The 20,423-nt window shown below is 39.2% G+C and overlaps 2 protein-coding genes across 4 annotated transcripts in view; one reads left to right on the top strand and one right to left on the bottom strand.

Annotated features, from left to right (window-relative positions):
- Nucleotides 1–1,143: 1,143 nt before the first annotated feature.
- LOC119745379 (transmembrane protein 186-like) lies at nt 1,144–3,633 on the bottom strand. Its single transcript, XM_038221694.1, has 2 exons — nt 3,485–3,633; nt 1,144–2,445 (listed from the first exon to the last, which is right to left on the bottom strand). Exon 2 carries the CDS (start codon nt 2,431–2,433, stop codon nt 1,576–1,578), a length of 858 nt encoding a protein of 285 aa, XP_038077622.1. The 5' UTR covers nt 2,434–2,445; nt 3,485–3,633; the 3' UTR covers nt 1,144–1,575.
- Nucleotides 3,634–3,705: 72 nt separating this feature from the next.
- LOC119745378 (SH2 domain-containing adapter protein B-like) overlaps nt 3,706–20,423 on the top strand; it is a 34,439-nt gene continuing 17,721 nt past the window's right edge. For all 3 annotated transcript variants that reach the window (XM_038221693.1, XM_038221692.1, XM_038221691.1), the window contains exon 1: nt 3,706–4,224. In XM_038221693.1, the coding sequence (XP_038077621.1) occupies nt 3,835–4,224 (390 nt within the window). In that variant the 5' untranslated portion in view covers nt 3,706–3,834. The remainder of the gene's footprint in view (nt 4,225–20,423) is intronic.

The raw sequence follows: 20,423 nt of genomic DNA, 5'->3' as shown, positions 1-20,423 counted from the left end.
GCAATCCTAAGAAGCCTTTTGCATTTGGGGCAAAAAGGCCAAAGGTCAAGTTCACAGTGGCTAAAACAATAGAAATCTTGTCAGCGTGATAACTTGAGAAATACTTTACATGTGAACTTCAAATTTGGTTTGTGGATTGCTCTTGGCAATCCTAAGAAGCCTATTGCATTTGGGGCCAAAAGGTCAAGGGTCAAGTTCACAGTGGCTAAAACAATAGAAATCTTGTCAGCGCGATAACTTGAGAAATACTTAACATACATGTATGAACTTCAAATTTGGTTTGTGGATTGTTCTTGGTAATCCTAAGAAGCCTATTGAATTTGGGGCCAAAAGGTCAATGGTCAAGTTCACAGTGGCTAAAACAATAGAAATCGTGTATTTATTCTGAGATTATAGGGATTACGGATTAATTCATATAAAACCTACAGAAGACACTTATGCTGTCAATGAATGTTCCATGTGACCAAGGTACATGTAAGTTGATGTTAAAAGAGTGGTGTTATGTCATGGGAACTGTCACGGTTGCGGGGCATTTGTGTTTGTAAACACACCTGACTTGTTTTTGAATGGTTCCCGTCGATTTTGAAAACATTTGTGTCCCATATCCCAAACAATTATTGAACGAAATTTCAATTTAGTGCACTGTGTTGTTCTTGAGTTATCGTCTCCACAGGAGTGCTTCATTTTTGTTCCTTTAAAAGTGACTCGAATTTGAATTATATTTTTCGCGATAAGTACACTGTATTTCCTTAAATCATATAAAAATTATTCCTGATTGGTTCCCGTCGATTTTCAAACCATTTGTGTCCTATATCCCAAACAATTATTGAACGAAATTTCAATTCAGTGCACTGTGTTGTTCTTGAGTTATCGTCTCCACAATGTCCATCACTTGTGCCAACTTCGTTTGGGCAGATCGTATCCACGTTGACAGAAGTCTTTGCGGTGTGGTGACCAGTATTTGTGTAGCGCGCCCTCTGTTGGAAGAATTTGATGTCGGTAAAATGCACGGCAGTGCTCTCAAGTATTGTCGTTTTTGTTTTTGTAGTATTGATTTTCTTCTTCACCGGTTTCTGTTGAATTTCGAATATATTGTTAGGGATATCACAGTCAAGTATGGGACGCAATTTCAAATCCGTGCAATTTGTTTTTCTGGAGTTATCGTCTCCACAATGAGTGCTTTATTTTTGTTCCATTAAACATTATTTGGTTTCAAAGCAATTGGCAATTATCAGCAAATTATAGTGAAGTTCATGTTTGTAAATTGAGAACAGGGTGAGGAAATCAAGAAAACCAAAAACATTGGTGGTTAAATACTCGTATCTGACATATAATGCTCCCTCTGTTCACACAGGCCTCATTTCGACTTGCAAGTTTTTTTTGGAATTGATGAGCTCTCAATCTTAACTACTTTTGATAAAGCATACCAATGCAATAGGTATTGATCAGGTTATTTTAAATTTGACAAATTGGAAATATAACTCATGCTGACTTAAATCTTGGTTTTGCATAGATTTTGCATGCAATTTTATTCTGAAGTTTACATACTCCAATACAAAAAATTGAAATTTGTATCTATTTATTTGATGACTTTGTCAGGGAATCAAAGTCACCAAAAATCTCACAAAAATTCTCTTGGTGTGTGATCATTCCGTACTTGAGACTGAAATACAACTTTTCTTTAGTGCTGTAACGTCTCAACCTGATGAGGATCTCACTAGTCCTCTCCCCAGTCTCCCCAATGGGAATCACATCAAACAGTGGAATAGTCTGGTCCCTTCTCCTCCCCCAGAAGTTCATGTGGGCTATTTTAATGCTGTCCCTGTTCCGGTGAAGGTAGATAAACCCAATGATGCGACGAAGGAAAAAACTCATGCTGTACAGCATCACTAAAGCAAAGGTCGCCACTGAGAGCGAGTACAACAGCTGGTATTCGGTGATCAGTCCTACTGTGTGCAGGTACCACATTGGTGGCGCTATGCCCATGGTAAAGAACGTTTGTGCAAGTTTAAAGCGGGAAATAACTCGTAGATATCTCATTCCTGGAAAACAGTAGACAGTTGTATACTCCTTTTCACAGTTGTTACTTTTGCCATCGTCCAATGAGGTCGTTTTTTCCACTTGAGCTCCAGAGCTGGAATGGGACTTTGCTGGCTGTTGCGCTTGGAAGACTGCTGGAAACGTTGAACAAATGTTTCTTGACAAAAGTCCAGCATTGCCTCCAGTGGTTGAGATGTGACTGCTCTGTTGATGGAACATGCAGATTTGAACCCATCTTGTTGTGTGAGGAGACTCTGAAGCAACAGAGTGGTGCAAGAAGCCAAGCGCCAATCGATGGGTGGATGTATTTAATCGCCGGAGTGTTGCAAACATTTTGTACTGAAGAGTGACAAACTTGATAAAGTTCGTTGAATTCAACCTTAATCTGGACATTCAGTTGTGTTCCTGTTAGAAAAAAAAATAAAAGTTTAGTTTACATTCAGCAAATGAGTATTAGCAACAATTTAACAAAAATGCACAGCAGCTATTTTGTTTTTTTTTTAAAGTCATTAAAAAAGAAATTACGATGGTCAAACATGTTCAAAGTATTGACAGAATAGGGTTAAGGAAATTCAATGGCAGAAGACAAACGTGAAAATGTAACATGGCCAACATCAACAGACTCAGAGACTCTTTCTTGAATTAGAAGGCACTAAGTACTCAGAGACCAACACAGAAGGCCTACATCATGGAAATCAGATTCAAACCAGAACATACAGAAAAAGAAGTGTAAAAAGCAAATTTGAGTAGGCCTAATTACAATTTTTTAAGTGTTTTCTAACACAAACAAAACTCTGGAACAAATAGTATTACGCAGTCCTCAGTGAATCCTTTTCAACATTCATGTACTGTATCTGCTATGAATGACAATCAGTGAGGAAAGAACTCCATACATGTACATGGACATCACTTGACACCCTGTGCACAAACCCTATGTGAGTGGTCTGAACAATTCTAATTGTTTTCTCAGTAAATGCTTCAACATTTTAAATATTTTCCCTGCTGAATAAACTTTGAATTTTTTGGACATGGTTGATATGTCATGTATGTAGGTCATTGCAGTATGAAGGCCAATTCTTTCCACCAGTGAGATCGAAAACTGGTGAAAAACTAGCTTGAGTAATAATCCATTCACATGTACATGTGAATGAATATGAGCATGTCAGCTGGAGTTATTCAAGCTGGTGAGAAACGGTGTCATGATACTGCATTCTACACGGAATATGAACTGCTCCGTCAGTCCACGCACAACGAGATGTACTAGTTGTGCATGTCAAGGCAGCTGTCAAGCCTGCACTGCATGCAGTACTCAGGCAGTGTCACTCATGTGTCAAGTTGCGTGAAACTTTCACGACACGGTTGGCATCTTATTCGCATGGACATGATGGAGTTATTTCGAAAGTATTATTTAACATCAGGTTATTAACATTTCAAACTAACTAACCGTTGACTAAAACTGAAATTTTCATCAAAATCAAGACGTTTCTAATTCTTCAAACGTTTTAGGCTACTTTGCTGCAGTTTTTTGCGTCAGCTCGTTCATGGGCGCCGCCATTGCCTTCCCATCATGCATGCGATAAATTTTCCCAGCAAGTAAAATGATCTGGTTTCGGACTTCGGTTGCATGCACGTCATAATCTGCTGGTCTGGTCGTTGACCAGACTACGCGGATCCAGGAAATGAATCAGCCGTGTAAAAGCAAAAATCCACACAAAAGTAGCGGAGGTGAAAACAACAGCTGTATGTGAAATACAGGCAACATTCTCCTATGAGCTTATTAACTGTTCATCCACAATGGAAAAACTATTTCGAAAGATTCAGGGGAAGAAGGCTCCCCATCCCCCAAAGCGAGATTACACCGATAAACAGAGTGGGGATCGGAGAACGAAGAGTTCCATGAGCGACTCCGAAGATGAAAGCGGTGGGGGAGTGTTCCGCGGGTCCAACGAGACATCACCGCGGGGAAGCTCGCCTACTCCACACGGCGGCAATGTGGAGAGGTTCAGGTTCGGTAGCCAGACCTCTTACGGGACTGGAACCGTGGACTTAAAAAGCTGCGGTGCGGGCTCAGGTGTCCAGATTGGTACAAATAGTAGAGGAAATGTGGTTGGAGGTGAAGGGATGTTGGACACAAGAAGACGAAATGACAGCGGAGGGGGTCCAAAAAGCCCAAACACAAAGACAGTAAGTTGAATTATGCCAGATGCGCACCTTGATATTGAATATGAACATGTGCAAATACTATTTTTCTAATGCAGTTTTTTTCCCTCATTCATGTCTTCATGGTCTTTTAAACTGGATGATGATGCCTAGCGGCGATATCCAGTCAACTTTCTGAGATTCTGAGATAAATGCCTTTTTAATTATATAAATTTCAATCTGTAATTACCCGCGAATGAGGTTCGTAATTATGGCATTCGGTCGTTTCGTTCCCAGACCTGACAATGCGTTCTTGCAGAGTGTGCAATAAATAATGTAGATTACATTAGCCATTTTTTTTTATTGTAGTGCCACAACTATAGAAGATCTTTGGAAATCATGTCACGGCTGCCATAATGACAAAAAAGTACAGCCATTTCCTAAATTATGTGGTAAACAAAAAGGTTCAGGATGGGAAAGAATGTTGCAACCTGATGCCACTTTTTTCCTCATATATTATCTTAATGAAGGTCAGTCATTGCAAACATGATGATAAGGCCAAAAAAAAAAGTCTCCGGTTTCTGGTATGGAGCTTGCCCAAAAAGTGGTGCGGCGACGCGGCCTTTTTTTTTTTACCTGATATTTTTGCTTCAAATGTTGGCTGATGACTGCAAATGGTGCCCGACTAAACTTAGTGCAAATATATGGGAGACCAGAGAGGCCACATAAAGCTTATTCTCGACCATAACCCATTTTGGCCTAAGACATGAATCCAGGACTGAGAAACCACCGAAGTAGCGTCAGGTTGGAACATTGTTTCCTCAGGATGATGCAACTGCAAGTTCTACTTGATAGATTTTTGTTTACATACATGTGAATGCAAGAGTAGGACTAAACAACGTACTTAAAAAAAAATTCTCTATCATCAAAAGCACATATTCTTAGATAATGATTACTAAAACAAAATACAAATATTTGTGCAAACTGACATATATCTAAGAATTTTTCTATTGACTCCTCCACAAGAACAAGCAAATTGTGTAATCCTGAGAACTTCAATATAAATTATAACTTATAAATATATAAGGATGAGTTCCAGGTACAGTTGTAATTTGGAATGTACAATGCAAATCATAGTCAAGTCCACAAGTCCTTACAAGTCCATCACAAGTTTTATCCAGTGACAAGCTGTCCACATGAACTATGTTATTGTTGATCTTTTGTCACCTGTGACTGCACTAGTGGAAGGACTTATGATTTACCTGTGACCGGACTTGTGATGGACTCAACTGCAACATTGGTAGAGGGGTGTGTATGCTCTCCCCCAGACAGGGCTCTGGAGTGCTCTGAAATGTGCAAAACTAAATCAGGCCCACTTTACTCACAGTTTGACCAGCAAATTTCTCCAAAAGTTCCACTGGAGCAAAGAAAATGTCCTCAGTATTTCACCAACCAAGTTTGCAGACTGAATTCAATTTTTAAAGGAGACTTTTCTTCAATATTTTGCACATGAGAGGGAAGTCAAGTGATTTCAAAATGGGGCTAAAGACTAGACTGGTACATGTCCAACCATGGTCCAACTATTTGAAAAGACTGTTCTCTTCATTCAGTGTCAATAGTCTGGTGGCTTGACTATGGAGAAATGTGTAGTAAATTGAGACTAGTGCCCGCTTCATGCCACATGTTTCTTAAATTTTTTGGGCATGGTTGATTGATGCAGTACTGAAGCTGTGTTGGACTGGTTTTTTTAGGTGCCAGTTTAGTTTCTTGTTGTGCATGTTTTCAATACCTTAAGTTTTGGGACTCTCATACACAGTATTGAGAGTCCCAAATTTTCGGACTAGCTCTCCCCCAACTCTGGTTCAAACAAGCAGTCACGTACTTATGCAACAGGACAATTTACCACATAAGTTTGCCCTTGTGATCATTGAGAAATGAAAACCCATATCCTCTCCGACTGCCTTTTTCCAAGGTTTTCAATATTTGTAATGTTGCTTGCCAACATTGTGGACTTGGGCATGTTGGGAATGATTCGTTTACCACATGGAATTCAGACTTGTAATTAACATAAATTATGCCTGAGACAGTTTACCCATTCCTATTGTTCGAGAGTCCATCATGCTGGGGTTGTTAAACCGCCAATAAAACACCGCTGCATTCTGCGCCACATCATGCAGTATGCGCCGCGCAGTACACGCTGCGCTTGCGCCAATGTGGAGGAAAGTTTCACAAAACCTGAAGTGTAACTGTTGAAGAAAATTGTTGGAAATCTACAAATTCCCGACTTGTTTTGACTTTTTGACCGAATGCTCAGTCCATTATCCGACTACAAAAAAAAATCAGTATCGCCAGCGCTAATCCTAGCCCTTAGCCGGTTTTAAACATATACACGATTATAGTAAATTGGTAGAGCACAGTGAAGTATTTTGCAAGTTGCTTGTATCAATAAATTGTGTATCCACTGAAAATTACATTTTCCATACATGTATCTTGACATTCACAATACATGTTGCATCATAGCTCAGTGTTCACATTTGTATCCTGATTATTTAAACATGGAAAGCATAGCGTCTGAACACAAAACCACTGTGAATAGGACTTGACATTTGACAACTAGTTGTTCCCAAAGGATTTTTCCTATTAAAGTCCCCCTTGAAAATGTACATTGTTGGGAAAAAAATTGCTTTAAAAATCACAGCAGTCCAAATCAATTAAGTAAGTGTTTTTAACAGTTAAAAATTCCCTTGTTAATTCGATAAAAGACATTTGACTGTAGGTGACTGATATGCCAGGTGTACCTGCCAGTTAGATGTACCTCTTTTGTCTGTTGATGGAATTCGACTAAATGCTGTTTATCATGATCTTGGACTGTTTTTTTTTGTTACTAGCATGACAAGGGAAGTGGAAGAATATTTTGACTGTCTGTGAATGATCTAACAATAGGAGGGTTTTAATCATTGCAGTGTACATTTGTTTATTGCAGTGTACATTTGTGTATGTTTACAGATGGTGAATGTTACATTTTACATTGTGCAATGAAGAAACTGCGACCTTAGTTTGACCTTTTGGTTTGACTGAGTGTACGAAGTGTGTTTACCTCAGAGCAGCCATTCCATGGTGACTCGCGTGACATTTGAACAAAATGTAAAGTTTTAATGCATTACTGTTGTTAACCTGGCATTTATTCAACTCAAATTAGCATGTATTTGAGTCAGGGCATTGTGAATTTATGGTTTAGTTTTTATATGATTACTTTAAAATCGCTATTTTTTCATGTATCACAGTTTCTTTGACGTGACTCGCATGACAGGATAGAAAAAGGGATTTTTGACATCCCTTGATTCAAATAGCTTTTCCTATGGATCTACCAGTGTTCTAAAAATTATTCTTACAGAACTTAGAACTTAATACCCTCACCCAATACATGCATAAGTTGTATTGTGCCAAATATCCCTTGTTGTAAGAAAAGGCCTGAAGAAAATGTGACTCGCGTGACACAAATGCGTGACTCGCGTGACACAGTAGCTTTTCACTTTCACATTATAACTGTAATTTTAGTATAACGAATCAAATCATAATATTATATTAATAAAAATGATTTACCTGTGAATACCTTATGAAAGAGTGTGAAAACTGCTATTTATCCCTTTACTTTGGCAAATGTTGGGGGTGGAAATCTGGTTTAAACACAATATCCTTAACAATGACATAGAGAGAAAAAAATGTTTTGGAATTTTAGTTACGAAGTGATGTCATCAATCCACGGGTGATTATTTCAGGAAAACAGTTGTAATTCTTGGTCATGTAGAGTCACAGTTTCCTTAAATGGTAAGATCGAGCTGCAATTAATGATGCAGTTGTATCGGAATGTATACAGTACAGTCGAATCTCGTATGTACAAATGCTGTTAATACAAAATTCTGGTTATAACAAACATAAAGCCTTAGTCCCGACTGTGCATTTATGTGCACAATGAATGGGACTGATGTTCCTCTTAGTACAAAATTCTGATATAACAAACAATTTGGCTAGGTCCGAACGAGTTTGTATTAACGAGACTCGACTGTATATACATTTGTAAAAAACTGATTCAATTTCTTGTTACATAACTAATGCTTTTAAAGACTTAATTCGAATTCTATAATTTAATAGGGCCTATGGCATTGTTTCTTTGTATTACATGTAAATGAAACATTCCTGGCTTGTGACCAGGCGCGGATCCAGAGGTTTTTTTTGGGGGGTCATCCCCCCCCCCCAGCTCTGTCAAAAAAAAAATTCTCATACAAATTCCTGAAGAATAAGTCGAACCCCCCCCCCCCCCCCCGCGTGACACCCCCAAAAACATTATACTGGTCTAATGTCCGCCTGTTCAAAATACGGTACACCATTCTGTAATGTGTTAATAATCGTCCCCAATTGAACAGCGCCCCCAATTGAAATTGGTACCAGCCCCCCACCCCCCCACCCCCCCCCCCCAGTTTTTTATTTTACGGAAGCGAGTGTCCAGAGAAAAAAACGTGTGTACATTTTCAAATTTTTTGGCTGATGAAACCCCTCCCCCCCTGCGAAAATTCCTGGATCCACCCCTGGTGACTCGCGTGACATACATCATGTGTGACTCGCGTGACATTCTTGAGATAGTTTTTTCTACAAGGAATGTAGAGCAAATAAGAATATTCATACTTTTATTGATAGACCACCACTATTTCATTTACAAATATCAAACACTAGCTGAATCCCTCTCTAGTTATTAAATAATCTGAAAAAAAGTCCTTTTTTGTGACTCGCGTGACATATTTTTGAGGGTGTTTTCACGATGAAATAGTGGGAAAATACTGAAGACATTTCGAAAAATTCTCAATGTTTTATCAAATAGACTGGAATAGCTACCAAATGTATGCAGATAAAGCACAATCTTATGAATGAGCTTCAATTACTTCCTCAGTTTGTGATTTATACCCCTGACCCTCCGTTTCGCCCACAAAATTCATCCATGTTCAGGAGGCTGAAACTTTAATTCAAATGATTTATTTTAAAAAATCTTTTGAGATTTAGATGGTTTCAATATTCCTCTTATCAAATATAACTGACAAAAATTTATTCCTTTCACTTCAATTTTTGAGTTTGGTGATGACCCTTACATGGAATGGCTGAGATGATGAATATTGCCTTGACATTCTGGATTGGGCAGGCAAACACGTACATATAGTATACATGTATGCATTGAGCAATTGATCCAATTATCCAAAGAACTATGTACATTATAATGTAGTGACCATTAGGCGATATTAAAAAAAACCCCAAAACATGTTTAGCGTCCCTGCCCGCTTCCTTTTTGGAGGCCGCCTCCTTTTTTTCTTCTTTTTTTTTAAACCGAAAAATTTTACATTTTCAAAGTGACACCATTTTGGCCTCATATAAAGCTACTGAGTTCAATGGCGGCCCCCAAAAAAGAAGAAGTGGCGTCCATCTTGAAAAAAAGCCTGGTCGGGCGGCCATGTTAGACGTTAAAAAAGGGGCCTCCCGCCTCCTTTTTTCCAGAAAGGCAGGACGCTAAACATTTTTTTATTTCGCCTTACAGAACTAAAGTGCGAAATCTGAAGTCTATTGTTCAGTGTATGCACTTTTTCTGGATAATCCTTTGATAATCCCTGTAATTCCACTCATGCATGTGTCACTGGCCTTCTTGGGGTATGAATTCATCTCTGTCCCAATTATGCCCTGTCGCGTCCGCTCAGACCATCTGTCAAGGAGTCAAGTGCAAGTTCAGTGAGCTGACACTCGACTGAGCTTCACTAGGGATGCACTGATGGTGATGTTGCATGGTCTCTGTCTTTGAACACATTGAGGGTTTTAAAAAAGATGTATAGTCACATGTGTAACTCAACCCTGCCAGGTATGGTACCGGTAGAACATGATGAATAACGCTAGCGGCAATCACATCTCACGAGAAATATTCAACAGACAATAAGAACATATTATGTGCAGCTACATGTAGGCCAGAATTCCCCCAACTCCTCATGTGAGGTGTAGGTCTGTGCCACTAGACCTGCCGTGACTCATCCATCCCTAAATAACACACATCATTGATTGTCCAATGAAGGGCACTAATTTAGGCCACCGTCACGTGCACACATTCACATGTTACTGGAAGCATTGGCCACTTTGGGCTGATTGCTTTTGTCATTCAGCCATTTAAGTCATCGTCGTCATTGTTTACCCCTATTTGCTGTTTATGTCCTCTTGAAGCTACTTTTGTTTGTTACTCATTTGAAATTGTGAGAATCATGTATGGTATTTAGTTTAATTGTTGGAAATGTATTATGGCGTACGTGTGTTTACTGTGTTTAATCGTGAAGCAAGGAAAACAGACAAATTGTGTAATTTGCAACTGAAATTTAATACATGATCCTTTATGTATCTCAGGCTTGATTTCACTGGCCTATTATGCATATTTTATAACGGACATCATTTTATTATTATTATTATTATTTATTTTGCATACAAACAAACAAACAAACAAACAAACAACAAAAATCACAAAATACCAAAGCAAGAGGCGTATGCCAGGAATTGAAAAAGTTTACCTACATGTAAAAACTGTGACCCGAAGGCCTTTAATTCCAATACATTATGATCAAAATGTTAAGACCTTCTTCATTTTTACATAAGTAGCCAACAAAATATGCTCACAAAAACATTAAAAATGATTTCAATTCCTTTTTTTTTTATTATCCTTTTTGTGTACTCAAACATTTGCAACTTTACGGCATTAATTTCTGAAGTCCAGGATCCCTTTGTTGGAGAATCGAATAAATTCAAGTTCTTTTCTACATGTATATACATGTGGGACTGACTCATCAGTTTTCCAGGAAAAGCTATTATGTCGAGACTACTGGTGTACCTGTATCCTGGCATTAAATACCCAGAATGAACTAAACTGAATTTATATTTTTATGACAAGGATTCATGAAAAACCATTCATGTAATTGTCTGTTTACATTTGTGGTTAAAATGGATATTGGCATGTATGTGTACTGTTACATGTATGTAGAGTAGCTTATTTTTGCACGCAAATACTTGTGTTTCCAATGACATGTTATACAACTAGGTCTTCTTGGACAGCTGGAGCTACTGAGTACATTACATGTATATTATGTACAAATACTCAGCAGAAGAAATCCGATAGAAAAGGTTTTATGTACATATGCATAACTACATGCATTCTTACTCTTAATAATTAACCTTGCAATTTTTTCATCCCAAATTAGTACATACACCGTAGTGCTTTTGCCATAAGATTGACTCATTTGCCCCATTCTTTTGCTGCCTAATTTACTTGTACAGTTTCAATCAACACATTGCAAGTACAGAGCACTCAGAGAGCGCAAACCTCTGCCAAAGCTAAACCATTCCCTGCCATATTGTCAGTATACCCTAAAGAAATACTCGCATAAATGGTGAAGAATCCTTCAAAAAAATCCTGGATCCAGACCCAGTTCGGGATCACCCTGCAAAATCTAATCGATTTGTACTTGTACCAAGGACCTCCCCTAATTTTTTTTTAATGTAAATCTGTCCATATCTTTTTGAGTTATAGGCCATCAGCTTGGGGGTTTGGTCAGTATCAAATCGGGGCATAAATGATTATAGTGCGCATGCGGCATGCGCAAGGTATACATGTACTGCCCCTAGAGTGGTAACAAGCATGGACATTTTGAAAAAAGGGTGATAACACCTAAAAAGCTGCCACCGCTGCAGTGCTATCACATATTTTCCAACTCTGGAGGTGTATACCTTGCCAAAAATCGCTATGACGATTATTCCCCTCATTTGATACCGGTTGCCAAAATTTTTGACCAAAGCCCTGTCCGCACTGGACTTTTTTTGGTCAAACTAACCGAGACTATGGGTACTTTTCCCATTTTAAGTCCAGTGCGGACAGCCTAGGACGTTTTCCTCTCAGTTACTTTTCCTGAGTCCAGCGGTTACTTTTACTGGCCAACTGCTGCCCAGGAAAACTTCCCACGCGCCCAGGAAAACTGACCGAGTCGCTTTTCCCGAGACGATTAGTCCAGTGCGGACAGTGCGAGTCGGTAAAAGCGGCTCAGGAAAGCGTACATCCGGCCCAAGCGCCCTGTTATGCATACAGAGACCGCACGAACCTGCACGTGCAGTGGCCGAACATTTTGTAGAAACACGCTGCGGTGTATTATCAAGTCCGAGCGGTAAAATCTCGTTAAAATATATATTTCAACGGACAAATACATACACAGAGAAGAGAGATCACATTCTGAGAATTAATTTGCGGAAATTCTCTTTCTCCACCGATGTATTGTTATTTTCTACGATCCAAATTCGTCCTGATACGCTACTGTAGTCATGCACGGAACATCATGGTCCGGTACCGTACGTAGGCCGTAGTCACTGGTTCCTGGCCCACATCATAGCTTCGATTCTGTAAGCATGCGATGGGAACCAACGAATACTGATGGCACTGCTGCCGCACGGAACATCGTACAGCGGCATGGCTTCGACGACGTGCATCACAAATGCGTCAGAATTATAGGCCCTTTCGTCAAGATTTAGCGTGTCAAGATGAAATAATATCGTGTAAACGATTATGTTATGCATGCAAATGGCGTGTGTAATATTACTGAGCGTATCGGTGGCTGAAAATGTGATCGGCAATTTGTTTTCTGCGTACGGTGAGTCATTATACTGACACTGTGACAGCTCGGTTACTTCTCCCACGCGGTCGGGGTAAAATTTCCCGTGTCGAAAGTCCAAGTGCGGACAGTGGTCACATTTGACCATTTTTCATTTTACCGTCGTCTCGGTAAAACCTTCAAAAAAAAAAGTCCAGTGCGGACACGGCTCAAGGCTGATGGCCTTTTATCTTGTAAACAGACAAACCAACCAACCAACCAACCAACAAACTAACCAGCGCCGATGAAGACGTAACCTCCTTGACAGAGGCAATGAACATGCAGTCCTCCTGTTAGCCTATGCATACCCAGACTGGGTGATTCAGCAATGCTAGACTAATCATTGTATTATCCACAGACAGGGAAGGAAAAAATCTGAACTTGTAAATATCCAGCTCCCCTACAGTGTGTAAAATGTCATATGCAAGGACTTGGGCTTTCCTTCCTCCGGAGTTCCAAGGACCCTGCCAGCCACACTGACTGACTGACACACTCACGCCAATGGCATCCCAGTCCCAGCACGGGATATTCCAGCTATTCCTGACAGGAATGTCTTTGTGCAGGGTCGTGAACGGGGATGATAAAATAAAAGGAAATGAACTGGGGCTCTGTTGAAATTAATAATCCTTGCTGGTGATGTCCAAAACAGATGGATGGATATTATCAGTGCTGTCTGTTTTGATGCATGCACGTGTGGTTCAGGAGGCTGTGGGACTGACAAGGAAACCAGAAAGAGCAAATCTTGTTTTGTCACCGATAGTTTTTATTATCTCTGTTGACCAGGAAAATGCTTTGTTCAAAATGTGATGTGAAAAACGTATGCCATGAACTGAAACCTGAGTCGCCGTAAATTGCATGTGGACCTATCTGGCATCACATCCACGTGTACTTTTTAATGTTCTTTTGTGTCTTACATGTACATGTAGGTTCTTTTTGTGTTGTACACTGCTAGTTTATGGTGGCTATATTTATTCTGGAAAGGAAATCTAGACAGTCTTGATTGTCATGTGCGTGCACATGTACATGTGTACATTTTATTTGTTTCACCCCAGTCTGCATCCCAGTGTTTCCCCTGGCTAATGAACTGAGCGAGGTGGTAAAATTCAAAATGATGATTGAAACAAATTTTACGCTCTCTGCAAGCTGAAAAGAATGCAGCTCTCTCAAAAATGCGCAATGATTCCATCTACAAATCCAAATTGTGAGTTCTTGATACAGGTCAAGGAAAACGTTCATAAATTACGCAAAATGAAAATCTTTCGATTAGTATTTACTTTGTTGCAAATCTTCACAGCGAGGTGGTGATATTGGCTGAAATTTAACGAGGTGGTCACTGAAAGTAGCGAGGTGGGCCGCCTCACGTTTGAATGGGCAGGGGAAACACTGCTGCATCCCCCGTATTGCCTCAACCCGTAAGACCCCATGGTGAGGAGTATACTATCATCAGTACGAGTAACAATCCCCTCTAGGATGGACAAAATTTTTTTCTGTAAGCATGGAGGAAAGTTTGATTTTTCAAATGTACAGTAGACATGTACAATGTAAGTATGTAAAGAGGGCAAAATTTATGTAATAGTATACAAATATTGACTGCTTCGAGTGGTGTAGTAAAACTAGCCTCCCCAGGTGATCCATGGACATTCTATTTTCCCGAGGCGAAGATAAAGCATTCAATATTTGTTTTATAACACTTCACCCACAGATTCTGCTTGATTTTAATATTTTAAATTATTTAAATCTGAACACAGTTGAAATAAACTTTAATTTCAATACAAAATTGGTGGAAAATGTATTTCTCTCTTCCAAACTACCCCTTCACGAAATGTATGAACCCAAGTCTGCGGCGCGCTCTATTTGGAACAACATGCGCTACGCGCAACGCGCACACCAGCATCCATTTGCACACAAATACCGCACCGTGGAAATAGTACTTTGGTTGCTAATGGTATAGTACTTTGGTTGCTACGGGTATAGTACTTTTGACCGTGCACAGAAAGATAGCAAAATTAGAAAGTAACATGTGACTCGCTCTCGGCCAATCAAGACACAGAATCTTTGGGTGAGGTGTTATAATGTCAGACATTACATGTGCAACATTTTCTGGCTGTTCACCTTAAATGCAAAAACAAAACTGAATGTTCTCAGTGTGTATACATTTCAAGGTATATACAACATTTGCAAACATTTAAAAACGAAACTACAAAATTATTATGAAATACATACATGTAATGGAATTAACTGTACTGGAATAATAGTGTCAAGCGTACTATGAAATCTTGGCACCTGACCTGGTGTGCAGTCATTTTCAACAAAAATGGAATTGTTGGCTGACCATCGTTGGGACATTTAAAAAACTTTTTTTAAATACTGCCCCCAAATTTAGTCCACATTTTGTTTGCAATTGGTTACACATCCATGAACAGATGCAAGCCAGCTACATGTAGTCTGGTTCCCTGACCTGACAATTTCCCGTCGTCTGAAGTAGGGTCATGGAACCAGACTACAAGAAGAATATTATTTTTCTTGGTTTTTCCAGCATCTATGAACACAAAACTTTAAACAGGTCAGTGCAACAATCCACAAATCCACCCATTTCTGAGAAAAAAAAAATGTTGTATGGGCCTATTACCTTAACTTCTTGAAAAAATTGACTAGTGCACATGACAGGCCAAAGATTAAACAAGTTTATATTTACGGTACCTTCGTTTTGTCGTTGAAGCAGTTTTTGTGTCTCATTGTGTAAAATATCAGTGTGTCATAAGAAACTGACGTCAACCAGATACATGATTGCTGTACACTATTTGTTTATCACAGCATCGACCTGTGGTTTTGCTTGTGACAAAACAAGGATAAACATTACAAATCTCCATCCACTTAACTGCCCATGGGCCAGGTACTAATCAGATTAACCTAACTAATTGTTTAAAAGTACAGCAGGGAGTGAGACAATAGATGGTGTGATTTAATTTTGAGGCATTCAGAGAAGACATTGAAATCATTGCACAATTTTTGGCAAGATGCACTGACGACCAAGGAATTGTCACCGCACTAGATAAAGCCAAGCCCCCAAAACCCCAGATACGTGATGGGTGTCACTTCTGGTGTCTAGGGCTTGTTCTCTTGAAAGGACGAAATGTGACATCTTTATCATCACTTTCATCAGTACTATGTTTTTTGTCCCTTTGTCCCTTTGTCCCATGGTTTGAATGGTCATTATTGCTGCAAATTTCCTTCACTAGCTAGAATTCCTTTTTAAATTTTCCCAAGTTGTTAATAATCAGTGACTGTTTTAAACAGTTAAGAGCTCCCAGTCTACATAAAGCAGGATTGACTGGCTGTGACTGTTTGTGTAACTTGTTACAGAAAGGCTTTGTCTGTAGGTGATTGATACGACAGCTGTGCGCACTAGTTTCCTGCTTTGTCAGTTGACTGAATTTGACTAGTCATCAGAGTGATTGCTTAAAATACATGATCTGACTGTTGGTGATTAGCCTGTATACAAGACATGGCAGGGGAAGTGGATGGATTTTTTGACTGTCTGTGACATGTTCAAACAGTGGGAGGGTAACTGCCAAGTATATTGTGGTGCACTTTTTACGTCTACCGGTACATGTATGTATGTACACTGTATACATACCGTTATGTACATGCTCTTGGGACTCAGCTGTGTACAATTGGGGTCAGTGGTTTTATGGCATTATAATTAGAACTCATTACACGTTAATTTACATGTCCACAAATTTGACTCTATGATAGGAATATAGTGCACTAATCTGGTGACCGCAAGTGCATACAGTATTCATTCATATCTGAAGTGGTAGAAGGCTCAATTGCATACTTCCATTTTGCTTTAAAATTGCACCTCTACAGTTTGACTTGAAAAAGGGAAAAAGTGTGCTGGGCACATAAATTACACAGTCCATAAAACATTTAACCCAAGTCAAAGTGTGCAAGTTCTTGTAGGTAAACAAGGCTCTTAATACATGTACAAGGATTTTTAATAGCCCTCAAAGACCTCAAACCCCCTCCCCCTTAGCCCTCAAAGCGACAACAACTGCCCTGCCATTTACTCTTGAACAGCCCCAGACCGCGCACCCCCCACTGGCTGGACCGCCTCAGCACTCTATGGTTTTATTGATGTATGGAGTAAATACATGTATAATGCAATGTGAAACAATTTAACAGGAGTGCTAAAAGGTTTTCCTCTTCAAAAATGTAACGATTAAAAGACCGAGCACGTTTGTAATGTGCAAAATTGTTTGAGATGTAATTATTGTGGATTTTCTGAGAATACAAGGAACTGTAGAGGATGTGTGGCTGGCAAGATAATCATGTTTTTTGTTTAATCAGTTGGTCAACCATGGGTCAACAAACTAGCTGTGTCTTTGCATAAAGAACTACATGTATGTACTTGAAGTATCGTACATGTACTTGCCAAGATCCTGGTAGGGTGTGACATTGTTTATATTAAAACAGAATTGAAAAAATAAAGAATAATTACCCTGTTCCCTGCAAAGAGTTTAATTTGTTTAGTTACATGCACATGGACTAGAGTCAGTAAAAACAAATAAAATGGTGAATAATTGCATGTAAGGAGTATCTTTTTAAGGAAGTACCGGTGTCATCAGAGTTAATTTTTTTGCCGGGTAAGGCTCATAAACAGCAGTACAGTCAAGCAATCTCATACAAGCACTTTTATAAGGCCATAAGGGCTTGAGTAAAATATTTCATTAAAACAAACAACAATTTTTTTTCGGGAGGCGGGAGGGGGGATATTAAAATATCAAAATTCAAACATTTTGTACAACATTTGCCAGTGGACTTCAATTTTGTAAAATCCCTCCACATTGTAAATAAAATGTTGCTGCACGTTAATTGATTAAACTTTTTCCTCAATTATAATGCCAATATCAAACAAATTTATGTGCATGTACACAGGTTGTACATCTTAATAATTTGTCTGTGTTTGGCAAATTCAAATGAGCTTGAGAAAGCCACAGTTTTATGTGCCCATAAGGCACATGGGACTCGCTCATAAACATTCTGCTTCCTGTTGTTGCTGTGTAAATGTACTGTACGGTTCTTCTACTGCGTGTACATGTATGCACGCACTGTAGTTTCTTTAAGTGGTTCATTGAAATGCAGCAGTCGTAAATTGACTGTAAAAATGAGAGCCCTAGCCCAACAAGAAATGTATACACTGTGAATGAGGGGATGGATCCTGAATGATATGAGAATTTCCTGTACATAAAGCATGTATCTGTACTATCAGGAGGGACACTCCTATCCAGTGCTGAGTTTGTTTACTAAATTCCTCAGATTGTTTTTAAAGCTCTGGGTGAGAGATTCTTCATGGTGATACTCTTGTCTGCTTCAGATATGCAGATTTCCTGTCAAAATAAAAGTTAACGCTGTAACACATACAAATGTACACGTATCCATGTATGTGTACCGTAGGCTAGAGATGACTATCCTCTGATGATGAATTTGGAAATTTGAAAGAATTTATTTAAAATTATCCATTTCTTCCCTATATTCCTAACCACTATTGAGCTTGATTTTATACTAGGATCCTTCCTCACTGTTGGACTCTGATTATGGTGGTATGCCTAAACCCATGTAAAGCAGTTTACTAGTGCAGTCCTCATTCCAACAGATTTCAACAAGAACATTGGATTTTGAAGGACGAATGGGGTGGTTAGGGTTAATTAGAATGACTTTACCATACAATTTACATTTTGTTTCTTTGTGGGCACACATATACCGTGTACAATTTAATACGATTTTTGTACATGTAAGGTGGCCTATTTCCGTGTTTACAACTTGTTTGGGTTTTGTTTGTTCCTGTTGTTTTCTTATTTGCTTGTTTGGATTTTTACAAGCTGTGGTGCAGAGAATGAGCCTGCACTCTACAGTTTGTAGATTGTACAAAAATGTACATGTATGTTCCATCTATTTCCATCTGTCCATCCATCAGTTTCAGTGTTCTCCCCGACGGTTTGTTGTGGGGGCGACGAAGCCAGACACACATCACTTGCGGAGTAAATTCCCAGTGCAACTGCAAGTGGAATGAATTAGAACAAGGAAATGGGGTCTTGCTTAAAAACTAGGCCAGCTGAGACCGCGTAAAATTTTGCCTGACAGTTCTAACTAAGTACTTGCTTTTTAATTCCGTGTTATATGCTTACAGCATTCTCGACCAATAGGTTTTAAGAAAAAAGAAATGAGTTGCTTTCATTATACATCTTTGTGAAATACAATACATTAAAAAGAAAACATTACATAGATTTTTTTGATTAACATATTTCTTAATTAAATGAATTTTTAGTGCCAATCAACGCAAGAACAAATTTTCATGGTCTTGTCAGTCAACACATGGGATTAATCACTGACATCTTAGCTTTTAATTAGCCCCCAGAAAAAAAAAATCAATTTGTCTCATTTTTACATGCAGAATCAAAGCGAGTGCGACGTGATGTGCTGCATATATTCTGGACAAAAACCCTGTGTGTGCGGTGTTCTAGTGTTCTATTTTGGGAGCATTGAATGATCTCATCCTTCCTTGTGGGCATACATGTACATGTACCCGGACATATTGTACCAGTGGGTTGATTAGGAACACATCACACAGGCTGATCATATAACAGGGCTGCCTGCGTATGTGCAGGCTTTGTTATGGAAAGTGCACTGCAATAGATTTCATAAAATGCACTGGTACAGGATAGACCTTATGCATGAAGGTGGAGTTTCCCTGCAAAGGGTTTTGTAGAGCTGGGATAAACATGATTAAACCTCAAGTGCGTTCATTTTACTGAATTGAAAACAAAGAAGATGTAGGGGTACCTGTACCACGTACATGTACATGTTCATATGTGGGACCATGGAGGTAGAATTACCTCCATGGTGAGACGTACATGAAACACGTACAATGTATGCATTTTGTTCCAACACGTACATTATACCTTTGGATTTAAATGTTCTTAAAATGTACGTGTGCATGGAATTGTTTTAACACACACAGCATCCACGTGTTAGTCTTGGCAGTCTGAATCCATCAAAATTGATTAGTTGTGCACTTGAGATAATTAAAATGTGTCCTTAGCTTTGTTCACGGTTCGGATCTGCAGAATTCTAGAGCAATATTGCCCTGTTGGACTCAGTATGAAAGAGGTTCTCACGTACATAAAAATAAAGAGATCTATCCATTTGCACAACAGTTTTTAAATAAACATCCGTGTAGTTGTGTACACATTCATGTTCACATAATAGACCCTTTGCACTGGAGCCATCTTTGAGGTGTGTGCTTTTGTTCCAACGGTGTATCTACAGATCCGGTGGCAGCCATTTTCTGAGTGGCACAAGGCTCGCGTGAGGCGCGCTCGGGGAGTACGCACTGACTCTGGGCTCCTTTGACCAATAGGATGCATGCGCGCCTTGTTTTTTAACGACAAAACGCAACAAGAAATTAAAGATGGCGATAACCGCGATGTACTGTGAGTTCATGCGCAATACCACGCTGAATTGCATGGCACCAAC

Source organism: Patiria miniata, unplaced genomic scaffold, assembly GCF_015706575.1.
Source record: "Patiria miniata isolate m_02_andy unplaced genomic scaffold, ASM1570657v1 HiC_scaffold_7, whole genome shotgun sequence".
Lineage (NCBI taxonomy): Eukaryota > Metazoa > Echinodermata > Asteroidea > Valvatida > Asterinidae > Patiria > Patiria miniata.
This window is presented reverse-complemented; position numbering and strand designations above follow the sequence as displayed.

Bases quoted from the DNA above. Each gene is read 5' to 3' on its own strand.
- LOC119745379 (XM_038221694.1), bottom strand. From the start codon at position 2,433: ATGTCCAGATTAAGGTTGAATTCAACGAACTTTATCAAGTTTGTCACT.